This window comes from Salminus brasiliensis, chromosome 6 (genome assembly GCF_030463535.1).
Source record: "Salminus brasiliensis chromosome 6, fSalBra1.hap2, whole genome shotgun sequence".
NCBI classification, from domain to species: domain Eukaryota; kingdom Metazoa; phylum Chordata; class Actinopteri; order Characiformes; family Bryconidae; genus Salminus; species Salminus brasiliensis.
Window position 1 is genome coordinate 2,804,174 of NC_132883.1, and position 21,232 is coordinate 2,825,405.

General features: G+C 42.0%; 1 protein-coding gene across 3 annotated transcripts in view; it reads right to left on the reverse strand.

Annotated features, from left to right (window-relative positions):
- Positions 1 to 21,232, reverse strand: part of nfic (nuclear factor I/C) — a 194,643-nt gene that overhangs the window by 49,572 nt on the left and 123,839 nt on the right. For 2 of the 3 annotated variants that reach the window (XM_072681323.1, XM_072681321.1), the window contains exons 3-4: positions 15,246 to 15,320; positions 12,308 to 12,382 (exon numbers count right to left, since the gene is read on the reverse strand). In XM_072681323.1, the coding sequence (XP_072537424.1) occupies positions 12,308 to 12,382; positions 15,246 to 15,320 (150 nt within the window). The remainder of the gene's footprint in view (positions 1 to 12,307; positions 12,383 to 15,245; positions 15,321 to 21,232) is intronic. The other variant, XM_072681322.1, reaches the window with a different exon arrangement.

The window sequence follows — 21,232 nt, forward strand, 5'->3', positions numbered from 1 at the left end:
TATAGGATGAGGCAATGACACCAATTACAGCCCTTAAGGACTTTGATGTAGGATTAGTTGATGACATCATTACAGCCCTAAAGGACGATGCTATAGGATGAGGCAATGCCACAAGTTATAGCCCTTAAGGACTTTGATGTAGGATTAGTTGATGACATCATTACAGCCCTAAAGGATGACGCTATAGGATGAGGCAATGACACCAATTACAGCCCTTAAGGACTTTGATGTAGGATTAGTTGATGACATCATTACAGCCCTAAAGGATGATGCTATAGGATGAGGCAATGCCACAAGTTATAGCCCTTAAGGACTTTGATGTAGGATGAGTTGATGACATCATTATAGCCCTAAAGGATGATGCTATAGGATGAGGCAATGCCACAAGTTATAGCCCTTAAGGACTTTGATGTAGGATTAGTTGATGACATCATTACAGCCCTAAAGGATGATGCTATAGGATGAGGCAATGCCACAAGTTATAGCCCTTAAGGACTTTGATGTAGGATTAGTTGATGACATCATTACAGCCCTAAAGGATGATGCTATAGGATGAGGCAATGTCACAAGGCAATGCTAAAACTCACTGAAGCCCCACATTCAGCCCTAAAGGACAGCACTGTAGCATTAGGCCTGTGAACTACGGCTACACAATACTGGACAAACCTTTTAGTTTTCTGCTTTATAGCTAGCTTAACATGTTTGATCTAAATCGCTCTACATGACGCTGCACATCTCTCTGAAACGATACACTGTGCAGCCCTACTGTGGGCCATGCCTGGTCTCTGAGCTCAACTCACACAGACAATGAGAACAATGGGCTGTTTGTTCCAGCAGGTAAAGCCTATTAACAGCCAACCACCCCGGCTCCGCCTAACCGCGGAGTCTCGCTCATATGTACACATAGGCAGACTTTCAATATACAGAGAAACACGCGTAACCCTCCTGTTAGGCTCAACTGTAAGCAACAGCAGTGATGTTCCTGAGCCAGACTGACCTGCTGTGTGTTTAACCACCTTCCTTAGCTTAATTAATTCATATTAATATTCATTTAATCAATATTTAGTCTGATTAGTTTTTGGATTTTGAAGTAAGCCTGGTTTCTTATGTTTTCCAATTTATAGATTTTTTATTTGTACGTTAAATCGGTGTCCCGATTCAGTTATTTTGCTCCCAGATCCGATCCGGCTTTCAATCTGACCTAAATACTGCTTTAACACACTGCAGTCTGATCATTTCCTGTGTGTGTGTGAGTGTGTGTGTAGTGGTACACACTCTGGACTGGTATCTGTGGTTGTTGTTGGTCTACTGGTGTGTAATAACTGGTGGGTGAATGTGCTGTGAATGTCCTGTTTAGAGGATAAAGCTCATATCTGAGAGCACAGAGTCGGGGGAATGGAGTTAGGAGGGTTTTCCACTGTTTTCAGGGTTAATTTAGTCGACTGGCTCATCCAGATTTGCTTGCTCTGTCTTTCAGTCGAACTCAGCGTTGCTACACTTGCTACTCTGGATAATATTTCAAAATATGCATACCCTCAACATTTATAGCTACATTTATAGCCAGCCTTTATTTAACTAGCTCGGCTTCAGCTTCACCGGGTATCAGCCGGTTCAGCTGGGTTTGGACTTGTAGCTGGATATCTAGGCTTGAATATGCTGGCAGCGGTATCTGGTATTACCGTTATTTTGCCTCACCTCACCTTAAATGAGGGATTTTCCATTGACATGCTCATTACATTTACATTTAAGGCATTTAGCAGACACCTTACAAAAGTGCTTTGCTATTTACCCAAGAAGAAAAATTTGAAGATACCTCTAAGCTTAGTCTCTACTATACCCAAGTCCCTGGTCCCATGGTTCGATTCCTGGTCGGGGTGACTGTGGGTGCTGTGCTACACCAATAAGAGTTCTTGGGCAAGACTCCTAACACCACATTGGCCCACCTCTGTAATACCAGTTACCTTGTAAGTCGCTCTGGAGAAGAGCCTCAGCTAAATTCCATAAATGTAAATGTAAGTCAATATGGAGACCATAATACTCTACTATTCGCCCAAGTACTCTCGGAGGAGTTACACTAATGAAGCTCAGCAGCTCTAAAAATAATTATAAATATTTGTCCTGCATTTTTAAAACGGGTCAGTTTGATCCGTTACATATAGGGGGCCTTAATTTCTTTTAATATGCTGGTAAATATGCAGTGCCTCTATTACCTTCTTCCCCAGCTCAGCTAAAAATCCATTCAGGAAAAAGCAGGTCAAAGAAGATTCGAGCACTTAGAGAAAACACGCCTGCCTGTCTCTCAGGACGCACATTTTATTTGGAGACTAAATCAACGCAGCAAGATAGTTTCAGTCACAGATTACCAAAACAAACTCTTTATGCAGATCAGATCCCCTCTGGGTTAGCATAATGAGAGTCTGTACATAATTACACACAGTTCTCAGACTGCGTCGACTCTGACTACGATCAAATACACAGCAAGACCGAACATCCCACACTCTCACACACAGTACTGCTCAGTAAATCACTGATATCAGAATAAACACTAATAATAATGATAATAACACTCCTACAGAAGGTGGTGGAGGTTCTCCATCACTGTGTTCATCATTAGAACATCTCCAAAGTTCTCCTCTCTCATGGAGTCTAGTATTATTTAGAGTTCTCCTCAGATCAACACCTGGTTTGGTGGTAAATCAGGGCTTAATGATGGTAAATCAGGTGAGCTGCTGCTGCTGCTGCTGATGATGATGATGATGATGGAGGTGAACACATCCTCCACGCTGTGCTGGCTGGACTGGGGGGCGTCCAGGAGAACCCTGGAGGAACCGAGCTCTGTTCTTCAGACTAGCTCACCGACAAGATCTCACTACTTTCTTTCTTTAGAATGAGAAGCTCTTGTTTCTCCTTTTTACTGGATTTATCTTCACCTGCTTTATCTGTTCTGATGAGATCTGGAGCTTTAAATACACTGCATGTCCAAATGTTTGTGGACACCCCTTCTAATGAATGCATTCAGCTACTTTAAGAGGCACTCGTTGCTGGCTGAGATGTGCAAAACACACACACTAGACATCTTGTCTAGTCCCTGTAGAGAAGTACTGCCAATAGAATAGGACACTCTGGAGCAGATACACATGATGAACCTATTGGCACCATGCTGCCAGGTGTGGGCTGGAGAGGTATTAAGCCCCCCAGCATTGAGGAGCTGTGGTGCAGTGGAAGAACTGTGTTCTCTGGAATGATGGTGGTGCTCCATCTAATGCTCTTGGGATGACTTAGGGAGTTGTGGATGATGAGGTCTGTGGGGTGGCGATCATCATCATTTAACATCCTGACAATCAAATGCAATCAATTCCTCACAGCAATGTTCCTCCAAAATCTAGCAGAAAGCATTTCTCCCTGGACAGTAGAGACAGTTACTCCAACAAAAGCAGGATCAGCTCTCTTAATACCCTTGATTTCATGAGAAACAGTGAATCAGCGGGTGTCCCAATACTTTTGTCCATATATTGTATGTTCTAGCCAATGCTATTTCAGGAACCTGTGAGACGGTAGGTCTGAAAGAGTCGAGCAGATCCTTGCAGACTGTGGTGTCCGCCCCAGTCGCTCGAAATGCAGCCTAATTTAATCACCGGATCTGATTCGCTGCTGACAGACAGCACTAAACCCCGCCTCAGGGGCACTTTGATTGGATAATTCCCATGGGTGTCACTTTGTTTTGACAAATGACAGCCCTGATGCTTACACACTTACAGCTGCAGTACAATCAGGGCTTGTTTCTCTAGCTGGAATGGCTAGATAAATAAATAAACGCTGACTGATCATTAAGAAAGGAGCTGCGCTGACCACACGTCCAACGAGTCGGACATTTAACTCCTGCACCCCCAACTGCAGAACTACAGCTCTTAAGGTGCGGTCACATTAGATGTCTGCAGTTGGGGTCTGGTCATGAGGAAATCCACCAATTTGGTGCAGTTAGCATAAACGCTAATGCGCCATAACATTAAAAACACAGAGAAAACCTAATTATGATCGCTCGGATCCATGATTGGCAGCAGTGCAATGGTCTGTGTGTGGAGTTTAGCTTAGCTGGGAGCTAATTTACCAGTTAGCGCAATGGCTAACATGGCTACCTTAAGCATAAAAGTTTCACAAGCTGGGTAATTACACACGTGTACAGAGACGAGCACATACAGACTTTACAGTATACGCCCACAGGGGTGATACACTACATTGACAAAAGTATTGGGACACCTGCTCATTCATTCTTTTGAAAATCTAGAGTATTGGTGAGTTCAGGATGTTGGATGATCACCACCCCACCTCATCATCCCCACCTCATCATCCCCAACTCATCCCCAACGCATCATCCCCGACGCCCCAACTCATCCCAAAAGTCTGAATTCATCTGCAATTGTAGCCAAAACATTAAAACCAGGTTCCAGTGGCTCCTGTCAAGGTGTAGAAGGCCAACCGGTTCACTGATGCTCATGGAGGCCCCACCTCACAACCTACAGGATGTCTGAAGGTGTCCAGATATCACAGGCCCCCCTTAGAGGTCTTGTGGAGTCGGTGCTTCAAAGGGTTCGAGCTGTTTTGGTGGCACAAGGGGGAATGACACAATATTAGGCAATGAAATGGGATTTGGGATTTATTTTAAGGGCTGGCACAAGCCGTCCTGCGGGTGGCGCTGGTGGTGAGAGGGATATAGCGTGACTGTCAGAACAGGCTGCATTATTTAGCCAGCTGGCAGCTGCTTAATGAATGCCTTTACTATCTAATTTCACTCCCCATCCATCACTCTCCATCTGACAGGCACAACAGTCAGATACACACCAGGTGCTCTGAGCAAACAAGCGTCCCAAACCGCAATCGCTCACTTACACACTCGTTCACTCACTCACTGACCTGCTCACTCACATAATTGCACTCTTGTTCACTCACACCCTCCCTTACTCTCTTGTACACTATTTGGACAAAAGTATTGGGACACCTACTCATTCTTTCCTTGTTTCCTCTGAAATCAAGGCTATTAAAAAGAGCTGATCCTGCTTTTGTTGGAGGAACTGTCTCTACTGTCCAGGGAAGAAGGTGTTCCACTAGATTCTGGAGGAACACTGCTGTGAGGATTTGACTGACTGCATTCAAAGAGCGACAAGAGCGTTAGTGAGGTCAGGATGTTGGATAATGATGATAATCACCACCCCACCCCATCATCCCCAGCTTCATCCATCATTCCAGAGAACACAGTGCTTCACACTGCTCCACAGCTCAATGCTGGGGGGCTTTATACCCCTCCTCTAGCCCACGCCTGGCATTATTAGGCAGCATGGTGCCAATAGGTCCATCAATGTTTATCAGCTCCAGAGAGTCCTATTCTATTGGCAGTACTTCTCTACAGGCACTAGACAAGCTGTGAGTGTGTGTGTGCATTTGCACATCTGTGTCAGCAATGCATGCAACCTAAAGCAGCTGAATGCATTCATTAGTTAGAAGAGGTGTCCACAAACATTTGGACATGTAGTGTATACTTGCTCGCTCACTCACTCACTCACTCCCATACTTCACCACTCAACTCCCACACTTTCTCACACTGCCTTATACCTATTCCCTTACTCCCTCGCTCCCTTGTACACTAATTCCCACCACGTTCGCTCTCACACTTACTCACACTGCCTTATACCTATTCCCTTACTCCCTCGCTCCCTTGTACACTAATTCCCACCACGTTCGCTCTCACACTTACTCACACTGCCTTATACCTATTCCCTTACTCCCTCGCTCCCTTGTACACTAATTCCCACCACGTTCGCTCTCACACTTACTCACACTGCCTTATACCTATTCCCTTACTCCCTCGCTCCCTTGTACACTAATTCCCACCATGTTCGCTCTCACACTTACTCACACTGCCTTATACCTATTCCCTTACTCCCTCGCTCCCTTGTACACTAATTCCCACCACGTTCGCTCTCACACTTACTCACACTGCCTTATACCTATTCCCTTACTCCCTCGCTCCCTTGTACACTAATTCCCACCACGTTCGCTCTCCCACCTTCTCACACTGCCTTATACCTATTCCCTTACTCCCTCGCTCCCTTGTACACTAATTCCCACCACGTTCGCTCTCACGCTTACTCACACTGCCTTATACCTATTCCCTTACTCCCTCGCTCCCTTGTACACTAATTCCCACCACGTTCGCTCTCACACTTACTCACACTGCCTTATACCTATTCCCTTACTCCCTCGCTCCCTTGTACACTAATTCCCACCACGTTCGCTCTCACACTTACTCACACTGCCTTATACCTATTCCCTTACTCCCTCGCTCCCTTGTACACTAATTCCCACCACGTTCGCTCTCACACTTACTCACACTGCCTTATACCTATTCCCTTACTCCCTCGCTCCCTTGTACACTAATTCCCACCACGTTCGCTCTCCCACCTTCTCACACTGCCTTATACCTATTCCCTTACTCCCTCGCTCCCTTGTACACTAATTCCCACCACGTTCGCTCTCACGCTTACTCACACTGCCTTATACCTATTCCCTTACTCCCTCGCTCCCTTGTACACTAATTCCCACCACGTTCGCTCTCACGCTTACTCACACTGCCTTATACCTATTCCCTTACTCCCTCGCTCCCTTGTACACTAATTCCCACCACGTTCGCTCTCACACTTACTCACACTGCCTTATACCTATTCCCTTACTCCCTCGCTCCCTTGTACACTAATTCCCACCACGTTCGCTCTCACACTTACTCACACTGCCTTATACCTATTCCCTTACTCCCTCGCTCCCTTGTACACTAATTCCCACCACGTTCGCTCTCACACTTACTCACACTGCCTTATACCTATTCCCTTACTCCCTCGCTCCCTTGTACACTAATTCCCACCACGTTCGCTCTCCCACCTTCTCACACTGCCTTATACCTATTCCCTTACTCCCTCGCTCCCTTGTACACTAATTCCCACCACGTTCGCTCTCACGCTTACTCACACTGCCTTATACCTATTCCCTTACTCCCTCGCTCCCTTGTACACTAATTCCCACCACGTTCGCTCTCACGCTTACTCACACTGCCTTATACCTATTCCCTTACTCCCTCGCTCCCTTGTACACTAATTCCCAAAACGTCAAATTAATAGGCACGATACTTTACGTGGCCAAATTCACTTGATAAGATCACTTTATTATTAAATATTATACAGATTTAATATATATATATATATATATATAATGAATGTTAGACACTAGATTGCCTATTTAAGACGCCTTCACTTCCCGAGATATCACTTTTCCAGAGTGCTCCATCACTCACACACTGACACACACTCACACTCTTGCCCTCTCGCTCACTCCCTCATTCAGCTCGTCTCTTCGCTGACAGTCGGACGGAGGAAGGCCCAGCGGGAACGAGGATAATTGCAAATAAATATGATCAATTACGTCTGACAGACTGGCAGGGTTCCGTCTCTAGTCTGGGGAGGAGGTGTCACATTTGGTTACAATCTGCTGGGAAATACGTACAATTATGTCCGATCTGAAGGCGTGTGTGTGCGAGGGAGCGAGGGAGCGAGCGAGTGCTGAGGATGGGGAATACAGATGCCCGGTTCATTCTGCGTGGAACGAGGCTGGGCTGGTCCATATTGAAGCGATTGAGGCCGTTCCAGCTTTACGGTGCTGCAGAAATGTGAGCTGCGTCAGAGTCAGCTGTAATCATCTGAGTTATGGCCGTCCACTGGCGGCGCACGCAGGCCCCAGCTGTGCACAGGCTGGCTGGATAAACACGGCCGTCACAGCTGGGAGACACATCGGCTCCAATCCGAACACACTCTCCCAGCCACCGAGTTTTCGGCAGAGCTGAAGCGCTCTGAGGATACAGCGACATCACTGTCAGTGGGAGGAGTCTCAAAACAAACAATGTCGTGAATAGGACCAATCACAGTCAGTGGGAGGAGTCTCAGAACAAACAAGGCAGTAATTAGGACCAATCACAGTCAATGGGAGGAGTCTTAGAACAAATAAGGCAGTAATCAGGACCAATCACAGTCAGTGGGAGGAGTCTCAAAACAAACAATGTCGTGAATAGGACCAATCACAGTCAGTGGGAGGAGTCTCAGAACAAACAAGGCAGTAATTAGGATCAATCACAGTCAGTGGGAGGAGTCTCAGAACAAACAATGTGGTAATTATGACCAATCACAGTCAATGGGAGGAGTCTTAGACCAAACAAGGCAGTAATTAGGACCAATCACAGTCAGTGGGAGGAGTCTCAGAACAAACAATGTGGTGATTAGGACCAATCACAGTCAATGGGAGGAGTCTCAGAACAAACAAGGCAACAATTAGGACCAATCACAGTCAATGGGAGGAGTCTCAGAACAAACAAGGCAACAATTAGGACCAATCACAGTCAATGGGAGGAGTCTCAGAACAAACAATGTCGTGAATAGGACCAATCACAGTCAGTGGGAGGAGTCTCAGAACAAACAAGGCAGTAATTAGGACCAATCACAGTCAGTGGGTGGAGTGTCAGAACAAACAATGTCGTGAATAGGACCAATCACAGTCAGTGGGAGGAGTCTTAGAACAAATAAGGCAGTAATTATGACCAATCACAGTCAATGGGAGGAGTCTTAGAACAAACAATGCAGTAATCAGGACCAATCACAGTCAGTGGGAGGAGTCTTAGAACAAATAAGGCAGTAATTAGGACCAATCAGAGTCAATGGGAGGAGTCTTAGAACAAATAAGGCAGTAATCAGGACCAATCACAGTCCGTGGGAGGAGTCTCAGAACAAACAATGTCGTGAATAGGACCAATCACAGTCAGTGGGAGGAGTCTCAAAACAAACAATGTCGTGAATAGGACCAATCACAGTCAGTGGGAGGAGTCTCAGAACAAACAAGGCAGTAATTAGGACCAATCACAGTCAGTGGGAGGAGTCTCAGAACAAACAATGTGGTAATTATGACCAATCACAGTCAATGGGAGGAGTCTTAGACCAAACAAGGCAATAATCAGGACCAATCACAGTCAGTGGGAGGAGTCTCAGAACAAACAATGTCGTGAATAGGACCAATCACAGTCAGTGGGAGGAGTCTCAGAACAAACAAGGCAGTAATTAGGACCAATCACAGTCAGTGGGAGGAGTCTCAGAACAAACAAGGCAATAATTAGGACCAATCACAGTCAATGGGAGGAGTCTTAGAACAAATAAGGTAGTAATCAGGACCAATCACAGTCAGTGGGAGGAGTCTCAGAACAAACAATGTGGTGATTAGGACCAATCACAGTCAGTGGGAGGAGTCTTAGAACAAATAAGGCAGTAATTATGACCAATCACAGTCAGTGGGAGGAGTCTCAGAACAAACAAGGCAGTAATCAGGACCAATCACAGTCCGTGGGAGGAGTCTCAGAACAAACAATGTCGTGAATAGGACCAATCACAGTCAGTGGGAGGAGTCTCAGAACAAACAATGCAGTAATCAGGACCAATCACAGTCAGTGGGAGGAGTCTCAGAACAAACAATGTCGTGAATAGGACCAATCACAGTGAGTGGGAGGAGTCTCAGAACAAACAATGTCGTGATTAGGACCAACCACTGTTGGGGGGTCTCAGAACCAGTGAGGCAGTGATAAGAGGTTACTGCTACATAGATGAAACTGTGGGAAGTGGAAATGACTAAATTGGGTGGAAACGGGGAAAGTTATAAAAACAAACACAAAAAATTCAATAATAATAGTCCTTTTATGATAAAAGTCCCAACTTGTTACTAAAACCAACGGCTACCTATTGTAGCCCTGTGCTGTGAGGTCCGTTCCCATCAGCACTCAACACTCAAACCTCTCAGGTGGTTAAAACACCTTTGGGCCATAATAGTGTCAAGATGTGCTTTTAACAAAAGCGTGGAAAAGAAAACGGAGGTGAAAGCTGCTCTTCATGCACACGGCTGTAATTACGGAGTATAAATAAACCCACAGAACATCACAGCTGCTTTATGAGGACTTTCTGTAACTTAATTGAAAATATAAGTGATAATTAAATTCTCACTTTTGACGGGGAGTGCACACGCATGGTATTTAAAGCTGTAACTGTGTTCAATCAACTTCATATGACTGGGGTGATACTTTGGAGCTTATCTGAAGCAGATGGTGTCTGTAAATGTGACGTAACTATGGCAACCAGCCATCGTTCACAATAGGAAACAGTCAGAACTGCACTAAGACTTTTAGAACGGGGCGCTAAACGCTACAACCCAGAAGAGTTAACACTCACTTAATGTGTGTGTGTGAGAGTGTGTGTGTGAGAGTGTGTGTGTGTGTGTGAGAGAGAGAGAGAGTGTGTTTGTATCCTTTCACTGATTAAACTCTGCCCCCAGAGCAGTGGGTGGGCAGCATGTAGAGTTTCTATCACTGTATAAAAGAAGCTCCTGCTGCCTTTACTGTTGGATGCGCTGTAACAGTGCGCTCACACTGCTGTAGAAAGGCCACTCATGAAGGCCACTGAAGTGTGATGTATAGTCCTGTTCTATTGACATCACATAGATGTTCTACTCTAACGTCGGACAGATGTTGTATTTTAGTAAAATCAAAGTCAAATATGTTAAAAACCAACTGCTGGCTTGACCTCAACCTTCAACATTGGGCAGATGTTGACTTTTGGTTGAAAATCAAGGTCATCTGATAAAACCGAATGTTGCCCTGACATCAATCTTCAACATTAAACAGATGTTTAATTTTGGTTGAGAATCAAAGTCGGATATCTTGCCTTGACATCAACCTCCAATGTTAGACAGATGGTTGATTTTCGGTTGGAATTCAAAGTCAGATATCTGACAAAAAAACAAACATTGGGTTGCCATCAACCTCTAATGTTGGACAGATGTTTCATTTTGGATGGAAATCAAAGTCTTATATTTGTCAAAAACAAATTTTGCTTGACATCAACCTCCAACGTTGGACAGATGTTGAATTGGTTTGGTTGAAAATCAAAGTCGAATATGTCAAAAACCCACGTTGGCGTGACCTCAACCTACAATGTTGGATAGATGTTTAATTTTGGTGGGAAATCAAAGTCGGATATCTGTCAAAACTGAACCTTGCCTTGACATCAACCTCCAACGTTAGACAGATGTTGAATTTTGGTTGGAAATCTGTCAAAACTGAACAGTGACTTGACATCAACCTCAAACATTGGACAGATGTTGAATTTTGGTTGAAAATCAAAGTTGGATATCTGTCAAAACCAAATGTTGCCTTGACATCAATCTCCAACATTTGATAGATGTGAGATAACTGTCAAACATTGGCTTGACATCAACCTCTAATGTTGGACAGATGTTTAATTTTGGTTGGAAATCAAAGTCTTATATTTGTCAAAACCAAATTTTGCTTGACATCAACCTCCAACGTTGGACAGATGTTGAATTGGTTTGGTTGAAAATCAAAGTCGAATATGTCAAAAACCCACGTTGGCGTGACCTCAACCTACAATGTTGGATAGATGTTTAATTTTGGTAGGAAATCAAAGTCGGATATCTGTCAAAACCAAATGTTGCCTTGACATCAATCTCCAACATTTGATAGATGTGAGATAACTGTCAAACGTTGGCATGACATCAACCTCTAATGTTGGATAGATGTTTAATTTTGGTTGAAAATCAAAGTCAGATATCTGTCAAAACCGAATGTTGCCATGATCTCAACCTCCAACGTTGGATAGATGTTGAATTTTGGTTGAAAATCAAAGTCAGATATCTGTCCAAACTGAACGTTGCTTTGACCTCAACCTCCAACATTGGATAGATGTTTAATTTTGGTCGAAAATCAAAGTCAGATATCTGTCAAAACCGAACGTTGCCATGACCTCAACCTCTAACGTTGGATAGATGTTGAATTTTGGTTGAAAATCAAAGTCAGATATCTGTCAAAACTGAACATTGCCTTTACATTAACCTCCAACATTGGGCAGATGTTTAATTTTTGTCTCTTTTGGCTAAATGTTGGTAGATGAGATGAGAGGACAGTCTGGATTAACGGCACTATTAAAAAGGAACAGTGGATTGAAAGGCTGAAATAGTGACCCAAGCTCACAGCACTGACCCAACACTATCTGACCAGCACTAGCTGCTGGCAGTGTTAGCCAGTAAACAGTACTGACAAGCCAAAGCGTGAAGGAGAGGTGGTCACTCTAAGCACTTCCTGACAGTCATGGGTTGGGTTTGTTGCTGGAGAACTTTAGCTGGTCAACCTGCTCTGAGTTTAGATACATGAGCTCCTTACTTCTGGACACCTGCACCAGTTCTGTCACGTTGAACACTCCTGACGTGATGAAGCTCTCCTGAAACTCAGGCCCATCTGCGGAAGAGGAAGAAAGGAAACACAGAGCAATGCAGATGTTATATGGTTCTATCAACTCCCAGAGGAACCAGTATTATCATTTCTCCCAGCTAAGATCACTGCATGCTCTGGACCGTGTTCCCTACTCCAACACAGGGAGTAGATGAGGGAAGCACCAAGTGTGGGGTCTCCAGGACTGACTTTGGAAGACACTTCACTAAAAGCATTTATATGACTGGCCCAACTAAGCTTGTCACAATATTTTTGGGACAATATCGTAAGGTTGGGCAATAGAACGATATTTTATTGAAATTGCGATACATTTAAATTTAAATTTTTAATAAAAAAAATATGAATTTTATTGTGATACAAGCGAGTGCATCGTGGATATCGTCAGTGATAAGAGAAACCTTAACCAACTGCAGATTTAATTACAGGGAGTGTAATTAGTGCTGCTTAATTAGGTGAAGAGCAGCAGATGTAAATATAGATCACTGAACTCAGTATGGAGGAGTATGTGGACAGAGATTTTTCAGAATCTGACACTGATGATGAATTTAGTCTGCATGTCAAAATATTGCAAAATATTGAGTATTGTGAATTAAATATATATATTATATATATATATTACTGCACTATACTGCCATTTTTGCATCATGTCATAGCACAACACCTTCGCACTGTCTCTCATTGCACAGTAATGCTATTTGTGCACCTGTTATATTATATTTCTATGTATATTTATATTTATATATTTGCACAATGCTACTATTTGCACTTCTGGTAACTGCATTTCATTGTCTTGTACTTGTACAGAGCAACGACAATAAAGTTGACTCTACCTGTCTATCTATCTATTAAATATTAAATGTTAAATATTTACGAATACATATATAATAATAATAATTATTATATAATAATATATTTCCCTACTCAACCTAAATATCTGAAAATAAATATTTATTTTTAAACATTTTAGAGTGAAGGAGAAAATAGTTATGTCATAGGATAGAATAGCAGCACCAAGAAAGGATTATCTCACTACCTTTCATTAACTTTAATAATATAAATTCATTTAAAAGGAAGTATAAAAAAAAACTATATTCTATTATATATTATATTATAATATATACAATATTATATTATCTAAGTATATATCATATAAATATTGTGCTGCTGAATGTTACTATTATGGGTCAGCGCTAGTCATATTGCAAAATCACAGCACTAGCACATATTTAGATGGTTTACTGCTAACTCTGCAGGTGATGTACTGACCCCCAGGGGGCGCAGTGTCTTGTCTGTGAGAACATAATAAAAAATACTGAGAGAATCCACACCCTGCTAGATTACTCACTAATAATCACATGTAAAAGAAGTGCAAATCTAAATAAATAAATAAATAAATAATAAATTAAGTAATAAAAAATATAGATATATAAATATATACATAAGAATGCACACACACACACACACACACACATATATATATATATATATATATATATATATATATATATATATAAAAAATTTACTCAGGCACGCTTGACTGAAGTGTGTTTGTGTGTGCTCTGAAGTGTGTGTATGAGCATTGAGGTGTGTGTGTGTGTGTGAGGTGTATCAGGGTGTGGGTTTGCTAGCTATGAGCTCTATGTAGGTTCCGCTGTGTAAACAGGATGTTTGTACAGTGCAGAACTGCACTCACTGCTGTAACACATGCATGAACAAGCATGGAACAATCTGCAGCGTGCTCTCACAGCTACACCCACCCACCCATGCACACACACACACACACACACTGATACACACACATGGTTTGCAGTGTCGTGATTGAAAGGATTCAGCCAGTCTTTGACTTGTATGAGCTTTAAACAGATTTGAGATCATTATTACACCCCGCAGTGTTTTGAGGCCCACCGTGACCTTGAACTTGACACTGAGCTTAAAATGACACACACTCGGCTGCAGCAGCTATCAGACCGAACGCTGGAAACTGGGTGGGTGTCACAAGTTTGTGTGTGTGTATGTGTGTGTGTGTCTGTTGTTGTGCATTTCAAGCCAGTCCAAATGCACTAAGTTTAAGTTGCACCCATTGCTGACACAGATGTGCAAATGCACACACACACACACTCACACACACACACACACACACACAGCTTGTCTAGTCCCCTTAGAGAAGTACCGCCAATAGATTAGGACTCTCTGGAGCAGATACACATGGTGAACCTATTGGCACCGTGCTGCCTAATGCCAGGTGTGGGCTAGAGGGGTATAAAGCCCCCCAGCAGCATTGAGGAGCTGTGGAGCAGTGGAAGAACTGTGTTCTCTGGAATGATGGTGGTGGTGGAGCTCCATCCAGTCCTCACAGCAATGCAGTAGAGACAGTTACTCCAACAAAAGCAGGATAGACTTCTTTTTAATGAATGAGCAGGTGTCCCAATACTTTTGTCCATATATATATATATATATATATATATATATATATATATATATATATAGAGAGAGAGAGAGAGAGAGATATGGACAAAAGTATATGGACACCTGCTCATTCATATATATACACATACTTGCTCATCCGTTTCATCAAAAATGAATTTTGGAACATTGCTATAAGAAGGATTTGATTGCATTCCCAAAACAATGCTGGGGGGCTTCATACCCCTCTGACTGCCTGGCCTTGCCGACCTCAGGATAATGTGCAGCTGCTGCAGTGTATCCCCCTTCTACTGGTCAGTGCTTTACTATGGAGATCATACTGAATCCATAAATCAGAAGTGGATGCACGTCTGGAGCAATGTGTTCACTGAAAAGGCACGTCTGTATACTTTTGGACATGTAGTATAAAGGGGTCATTTGTATGCGTGTGTGGTTTAAGTCTTACCCATTGTGGCGGCTCGACTGTCCTCCTGGTCTGAACCAATACCTGTCCGGGGACTACTGCTTTGCTCCGCTGCCTCTGAGAGAGAGAGAGAGAGAGAGAGAGAGAGAGAGAGGATAAGTTCAGACTCAGCAGATTTTCTTAATTGAAACACTGAGGGGAGTGGTGACAGGTAAAGGTCAAACCCACAAACCCATACAAAAGCACTGTGCAGCAATCGTGCAGAGCCACACACTGTGACCGCAGGGCTGATGGGAAATCAAACGTACACCATTTACCCCTTACCATGAATACGGTCCATCAGCCAAGGCATGCTTGGTGTCCGAAACACCCCAAATATACAAACAACTGACATAACTCCGGCCTCAGTATGGCTGGAACTTCTGTTTCTATATAGGCTAACATATATCCCAAATTGACAAAAGTATTGGGACACCTGCTCATTCGTAGTTTCTTCTGAAATCAAGGGTATTAAATCATACTTCTCTCATCCAGAGAGGAAGAAGGCCTTCTACTAGACTTTGAAGAAGCATTGCTGTGAGGATTAGATTGCATTTGACTGCATCCAACCTCCCAACTCATCCCAGCAGTATTGGATGGAGCACCACCACCACCACCACCACCATCATCATCATTCTAGAGAACACAGCTCTTCCACTGCGCCCAGCTCCTCAATGCTGAGGGGGGGTTAATTATACCCTACCCCTCTATCCCACGCCTGACATTAGGCAGCATGAATGGAGCCAATAGGTTCATGATGTTTAGTCCTATTTTAGTGGCAGTACAGCAAATTGTGCTTGTGTTAAGAGATAAAGCCTGAAATAAGCAATAAATATAATAAATAAAGCATCTGGAGTTTACGAGACATTTACTAGCCCAGAGATCACCCTTCGCAGTGTATGATGATTATAATAACGGTTAGAGCAAGATGTACAGGATGTTCTCATCAGCCTGCCTGAGCGTGTAAACATCACATGCTGTACGTCAGATAGATGTGGTTGATACACATACAGATAGCCTTTCCAATCTCACACAAGCAAAAGCGAACGGTGCAGGGTAGCCGTGGGTGGGAAAACAGAAGAGGCCCTGGTACGCTCCCTCTAAATCAGTGCAAAATGTAGAGGAGGTTGAGCTTCGTCGGAGCCTGGCTGAGTCAAACACTTCATAAATACCGCAGAAATGAGAAACTCGCAGTATCAAAGTTCGGCCCGAACCCGTTCAAACGCTCCTTTTCGACTAGTTTGGCAAGCCCTGACCATAATCCGATCGAAATCTCCTCATTGGCAAAGCCATCGGGTCGCTCTGCCAGCGAGTCTCCGCATCCCGGCAGCCCGATAAGGACAAAGCAGCCCAATCCAGCCATAAAACCTTCTTTAATTTGCATGAACTCGGGGTTTTTTGGCGGCACAGGGAGATAAAACCCGGCAGATAAACAAGCTGAACAGCTCAGGAGTCGGGAGGCGGCGCTGGGGTTTTTCTGAATGCCGAATCATGGGACGCGGGGAAGGTTTACCACGAGGGCTCTGGCAGAGGTTCAGAGAGACGGCAGTAAAAAGTCAGATAAATAAATAGGAGCGCCGCGTATCTGATAGGCCGGACTCCACGTCCAGATCAAAGTCGAGGGGAGCCTGGCCTGCTGCACATGTTTGAGTTTAGCGCCCAAAGAACGCAACGCACCATTACCGCTCACACACTCTCTCTCCCTGGCCTGAAGGTTTGAGGCTGACCACGACCTGCTACACACACACACACACACACACACACACATATAAGAGTGCACTACCCTGCTGATACAATCTATGACTTCACCGCTAATAGTGGGAATGAGAAAGACTCCGCTAATTGTATTGGACTGGATAATGGCTTTAATTGTCCGTGGCCCTCCATTGTGCCTGCTGTTCACATAATACGCATGTTTCGTTTCTGAACACACGTATGCATGTAAACGCTGTTTTTTTCCCAGTAAGGTCAGTTTGAAGTGAGGTCATAAGTATCCGGACAGTGGGAGGGTTATTGCACAGCAAGAAAAATATCGCCCTGCCAAGTGAAAATGGCTTACATAAATATATCTTCATATATTTGGTGTTATATTATGTATATTATTATTATTATTGTTATTATTATTATATACTGCAAAATAATAATAATACATACTGTGAAGAGAATATCCTAGCAAGCAGAAATATCATAAATCTAGTGAATGTACTTAATTTCTGTTATTATGCTGTATGATGATGATTATTATTACTATTATGCTGTATACTGTTAAAATATATACTGGCTAGTGCAAATATCTCAAGTCTAGTCCATGTGTAATGTATATTTCTCATTTGGAGAATTTTCTACAATGTTTTATTATTTATTTGTTTCTAAACATTTGTCCTCGTTTTAAAGCAACATCAAGCTCTAATCTTGCTCTCAAATGCATGTGCACAGCTGTCCATGAGGGGGCGCTCAAAGCATGATTTGTATTTATGACAGTGGTGGATCAACACCAATAACGCTTGGTGCCAAAAATACCTTGTGATCCTACAATATCTTATGATATTCTCAAAATGAGAAATATTTATATATATTTTCACGCATCAACACATTGCTTATGGTGTTGCTTTGGCCTTACATAAAATGCAGAATGTTAGCTAGTATACATCTATATACTAGGTGAGTTGTATATATCACTGTACACCTAAATATCTCACTACATCTACCCTTAATTGTTGTATATATTACTGAATACACCCATAATAATTGTATATATCACTGTATACACCCCATTAGTTGTACATATTCCTGTATCTACCCTTGATTGTTGTATATATTACTGAATACACCCTTAAAATTGTAGATATCACTGTACACCCTCTTAATAGATGTATATTTCATTGTATCTACCCTTAATAGTTGTATATATCACTGTTTACACACTTAATAGTTGTATGTCATTGTATTGACCCTTAATAACTGTATATATCACTGTATACACCCTTACTAGCTGTATATATTACTAAACACTCCCTTAATAGCATTTATATCACTGCATATATTCTTAATAGTTGTATATATTACTAAACACATCCTTAATAAACATATATATGACTGTATCTACTCTTAATAGTTGTATATATTACTGTGTACACACTTAATAGTTGTATGTAATTGTATCTACCCTTAATAATTGTATATATCACTTTATATATTCTTAATAGTTGTATATATTGCTAAACACATCCTTAATAAACATATATATGACTGTATATACCCTTAATAGTTGTATATATTACTAAACACCCCCTTAATAGCCATTTATATCACTGTATATATTCTTAATAGTTATATATATACCACTGTACACATACATAATAGTTCTATATTTCTTTGTACACACAAAAAAAGGAAAATACCGGGTGAACAATTTAGGAAAAACCATGAGAGACCTCCAGAGTTCCAGAGCAGTCAGTAGACCTTAACCTAAGCACCAAAGCCGTAACTTCACCAGCAAAGTGTTCAGACTGATCGCTGTTAGGAAGCAAGAGTGCACTGGTGAACTTAGCAACAGCACACAACCTGGAAGACCATTGAAGGAGATGGCTGTTGTTGACCAAAGAAAGTCTATCATGTTGAAGAAAAACTGCTGAGCAGATCGAAAATCTACAACCCCTCCAGGATGTAGGCATGAATGTGTCAAAGACTAGTAGCATTACCTCAGAGGGTTTACCACAACATGCAAACTTGTGGTGAACCTCACAGAACAGAAACGGCAGGTAACAGTTTGCTGAAACTACATAAAAAGCCTGTTGAGTTCTGGGAAGGGCGGGAGAAATGAAGATGAACCTGCACCAGAAGGATGGGCAGCAAATTAAGAACTAATTTACTTAAGAAACCATCTCATCTGTAAAACCTGGTGGTTTACTGTATACGACTGCTGGAGCAAACCTGCTGTTATGGATGATGTAATGCTCAGCGGTTGGAGCAAGATGAATTCTGAAGTGAACAGAAGCATCTCTAATGTTCAGATTCAGCCAAAACTCCAGAAACACGCTGGCTGGCACTTCACCTGGCGGCAGGACGGTGAGCTAAGGCTGAAGCTCTCATAAAAACAAAGGTTCCTCAAAGGCTCTTGACTTAAAAGTACGGTCATAGAAACAACTTTAATAACTTTAGTATTTATATATATCACTGTTTACACCCTTAATAGTTGTATATCACTCTATATAGCCATACCAGTTCTATATCTCAATGTATACCAATCTTAATAGTTGTATATATCACTGTATATAACTAAAATAGCTGCATATCACACTGTATAAACTTTTAATAGTTGCATGTATCACTGTATATAACCTTAATAGTTATATCACTATATATAGCCTTTGTAGTTTTACATATCACTGTATACACTCTTAATAGTTCCACATCACTCTATATAGCCATAATAGTTGTATATCTCACTGTATACACCCTTAATAGTTGTATCACTGTATATAACCTTAATAGTTATATATATATATATATATATATATATATATATATATATATATATTTATATTTATACTTTTTGTAGATTTACATATAACTTTATACAGTCATAATAGTTGTAAGTATCCCAGTATATAACCTTCATAGTTACATATATCACTATATACATTCTTTCTAGTTTTACATAACACTGTATACACCCTTAATAGTTGCATATCTCAATGTATACACCCTTAACAGTTATATTTATCACTGTCCACTAATCTTAATAGTTGTATGTATCACTGTATATAACCTAAATAGTTGTATATATCACTATATATACTTTTTGTAGTTTAACATATCACTGTATACAGTCATAATATAGCTATAACTATATATAACCCTAATAGTTTTATATACATTACTAAATACATTCTTTATAGTTTTACATAACACTGTAAGCACCATTAATAGTTGTCACAGTATATATATATATACATATATGTCATAAATATTCATGTATATACCCTTACAAGTTAATAGTTAGTATAAAATACTGCATATATGCTTGTTGTATATATCCTTGTGTACACTCTTAATAGTTAATAGTATATCACTGTATACGCCCTTAATAGCTGTAGATAGCACTGTATGGGTCACTTAGTAAGGTCATTAAACTTTGTAAGACCAACGAAACAACACACACACACACATTTATACACACATATACACACACCACAAACACATCCATCACTGCTGTGATTCTGCGAGGAGCTGAAAGAAGCAGCACTGCCAAAAAAACAGAGGGACACACTCCAACTCTCTCTCTCTCTCTCTCTCTCTCTCTCGTTCTCGTTCTCGTTCTCTCTCTCTCTCTCTCTCTCTCTCTCTCTCTCTCTCTCTCTCTCCCTCTGTTTCTCTCTGTCAGCTATCTTCAATATCCAAAAACACTTCTGCCAAGAGTTGCAGCAGTTTCGAGGCAAGCAGCCCTCAGACTAAATCCCTGGCACGGCTGACTGAAAAGGAGAAATAATAAAATGAGGGAGCGTTTGCAGGGGAGGGGGGCTGGCTCACATACACTCGGACCGCTCACACTCAATAAGGCCAGTGATGCTGAAAACTTACCAAAAAAAAGCAAAAAAAGAAAAGAAAAAAAAAACACATAAAACAAAATGCGTGAAGAACTGCCTCTGAACCGAACTGAAAATCTCAGCCTTTTTTTTCATATTCAGTTTTCAGGGGCCGTGACACATGAATAGAAAAACAGAAATGCCAGAGAGGAAAGTATGATGTAATGAAATATGCTAGAGCAACACGGCGGCCTCCATTTTCTCTCGCCGAGCGGAGCCCAACAAAAAACGACCGCCATTTTGTACAACGGCTCTCGCTTTACTTGCGTTTCGCCGAACGGGAGAGAGGGTTTTACTGCTGCTTCACTGCTTAGTAACGTTCTCCTGAAAACAAACTTGAGGAATAAGGCAGCGGAGTGATGAATGGGCCTGAGTGGAAGCCCTGCTGCATATTTCTGCACA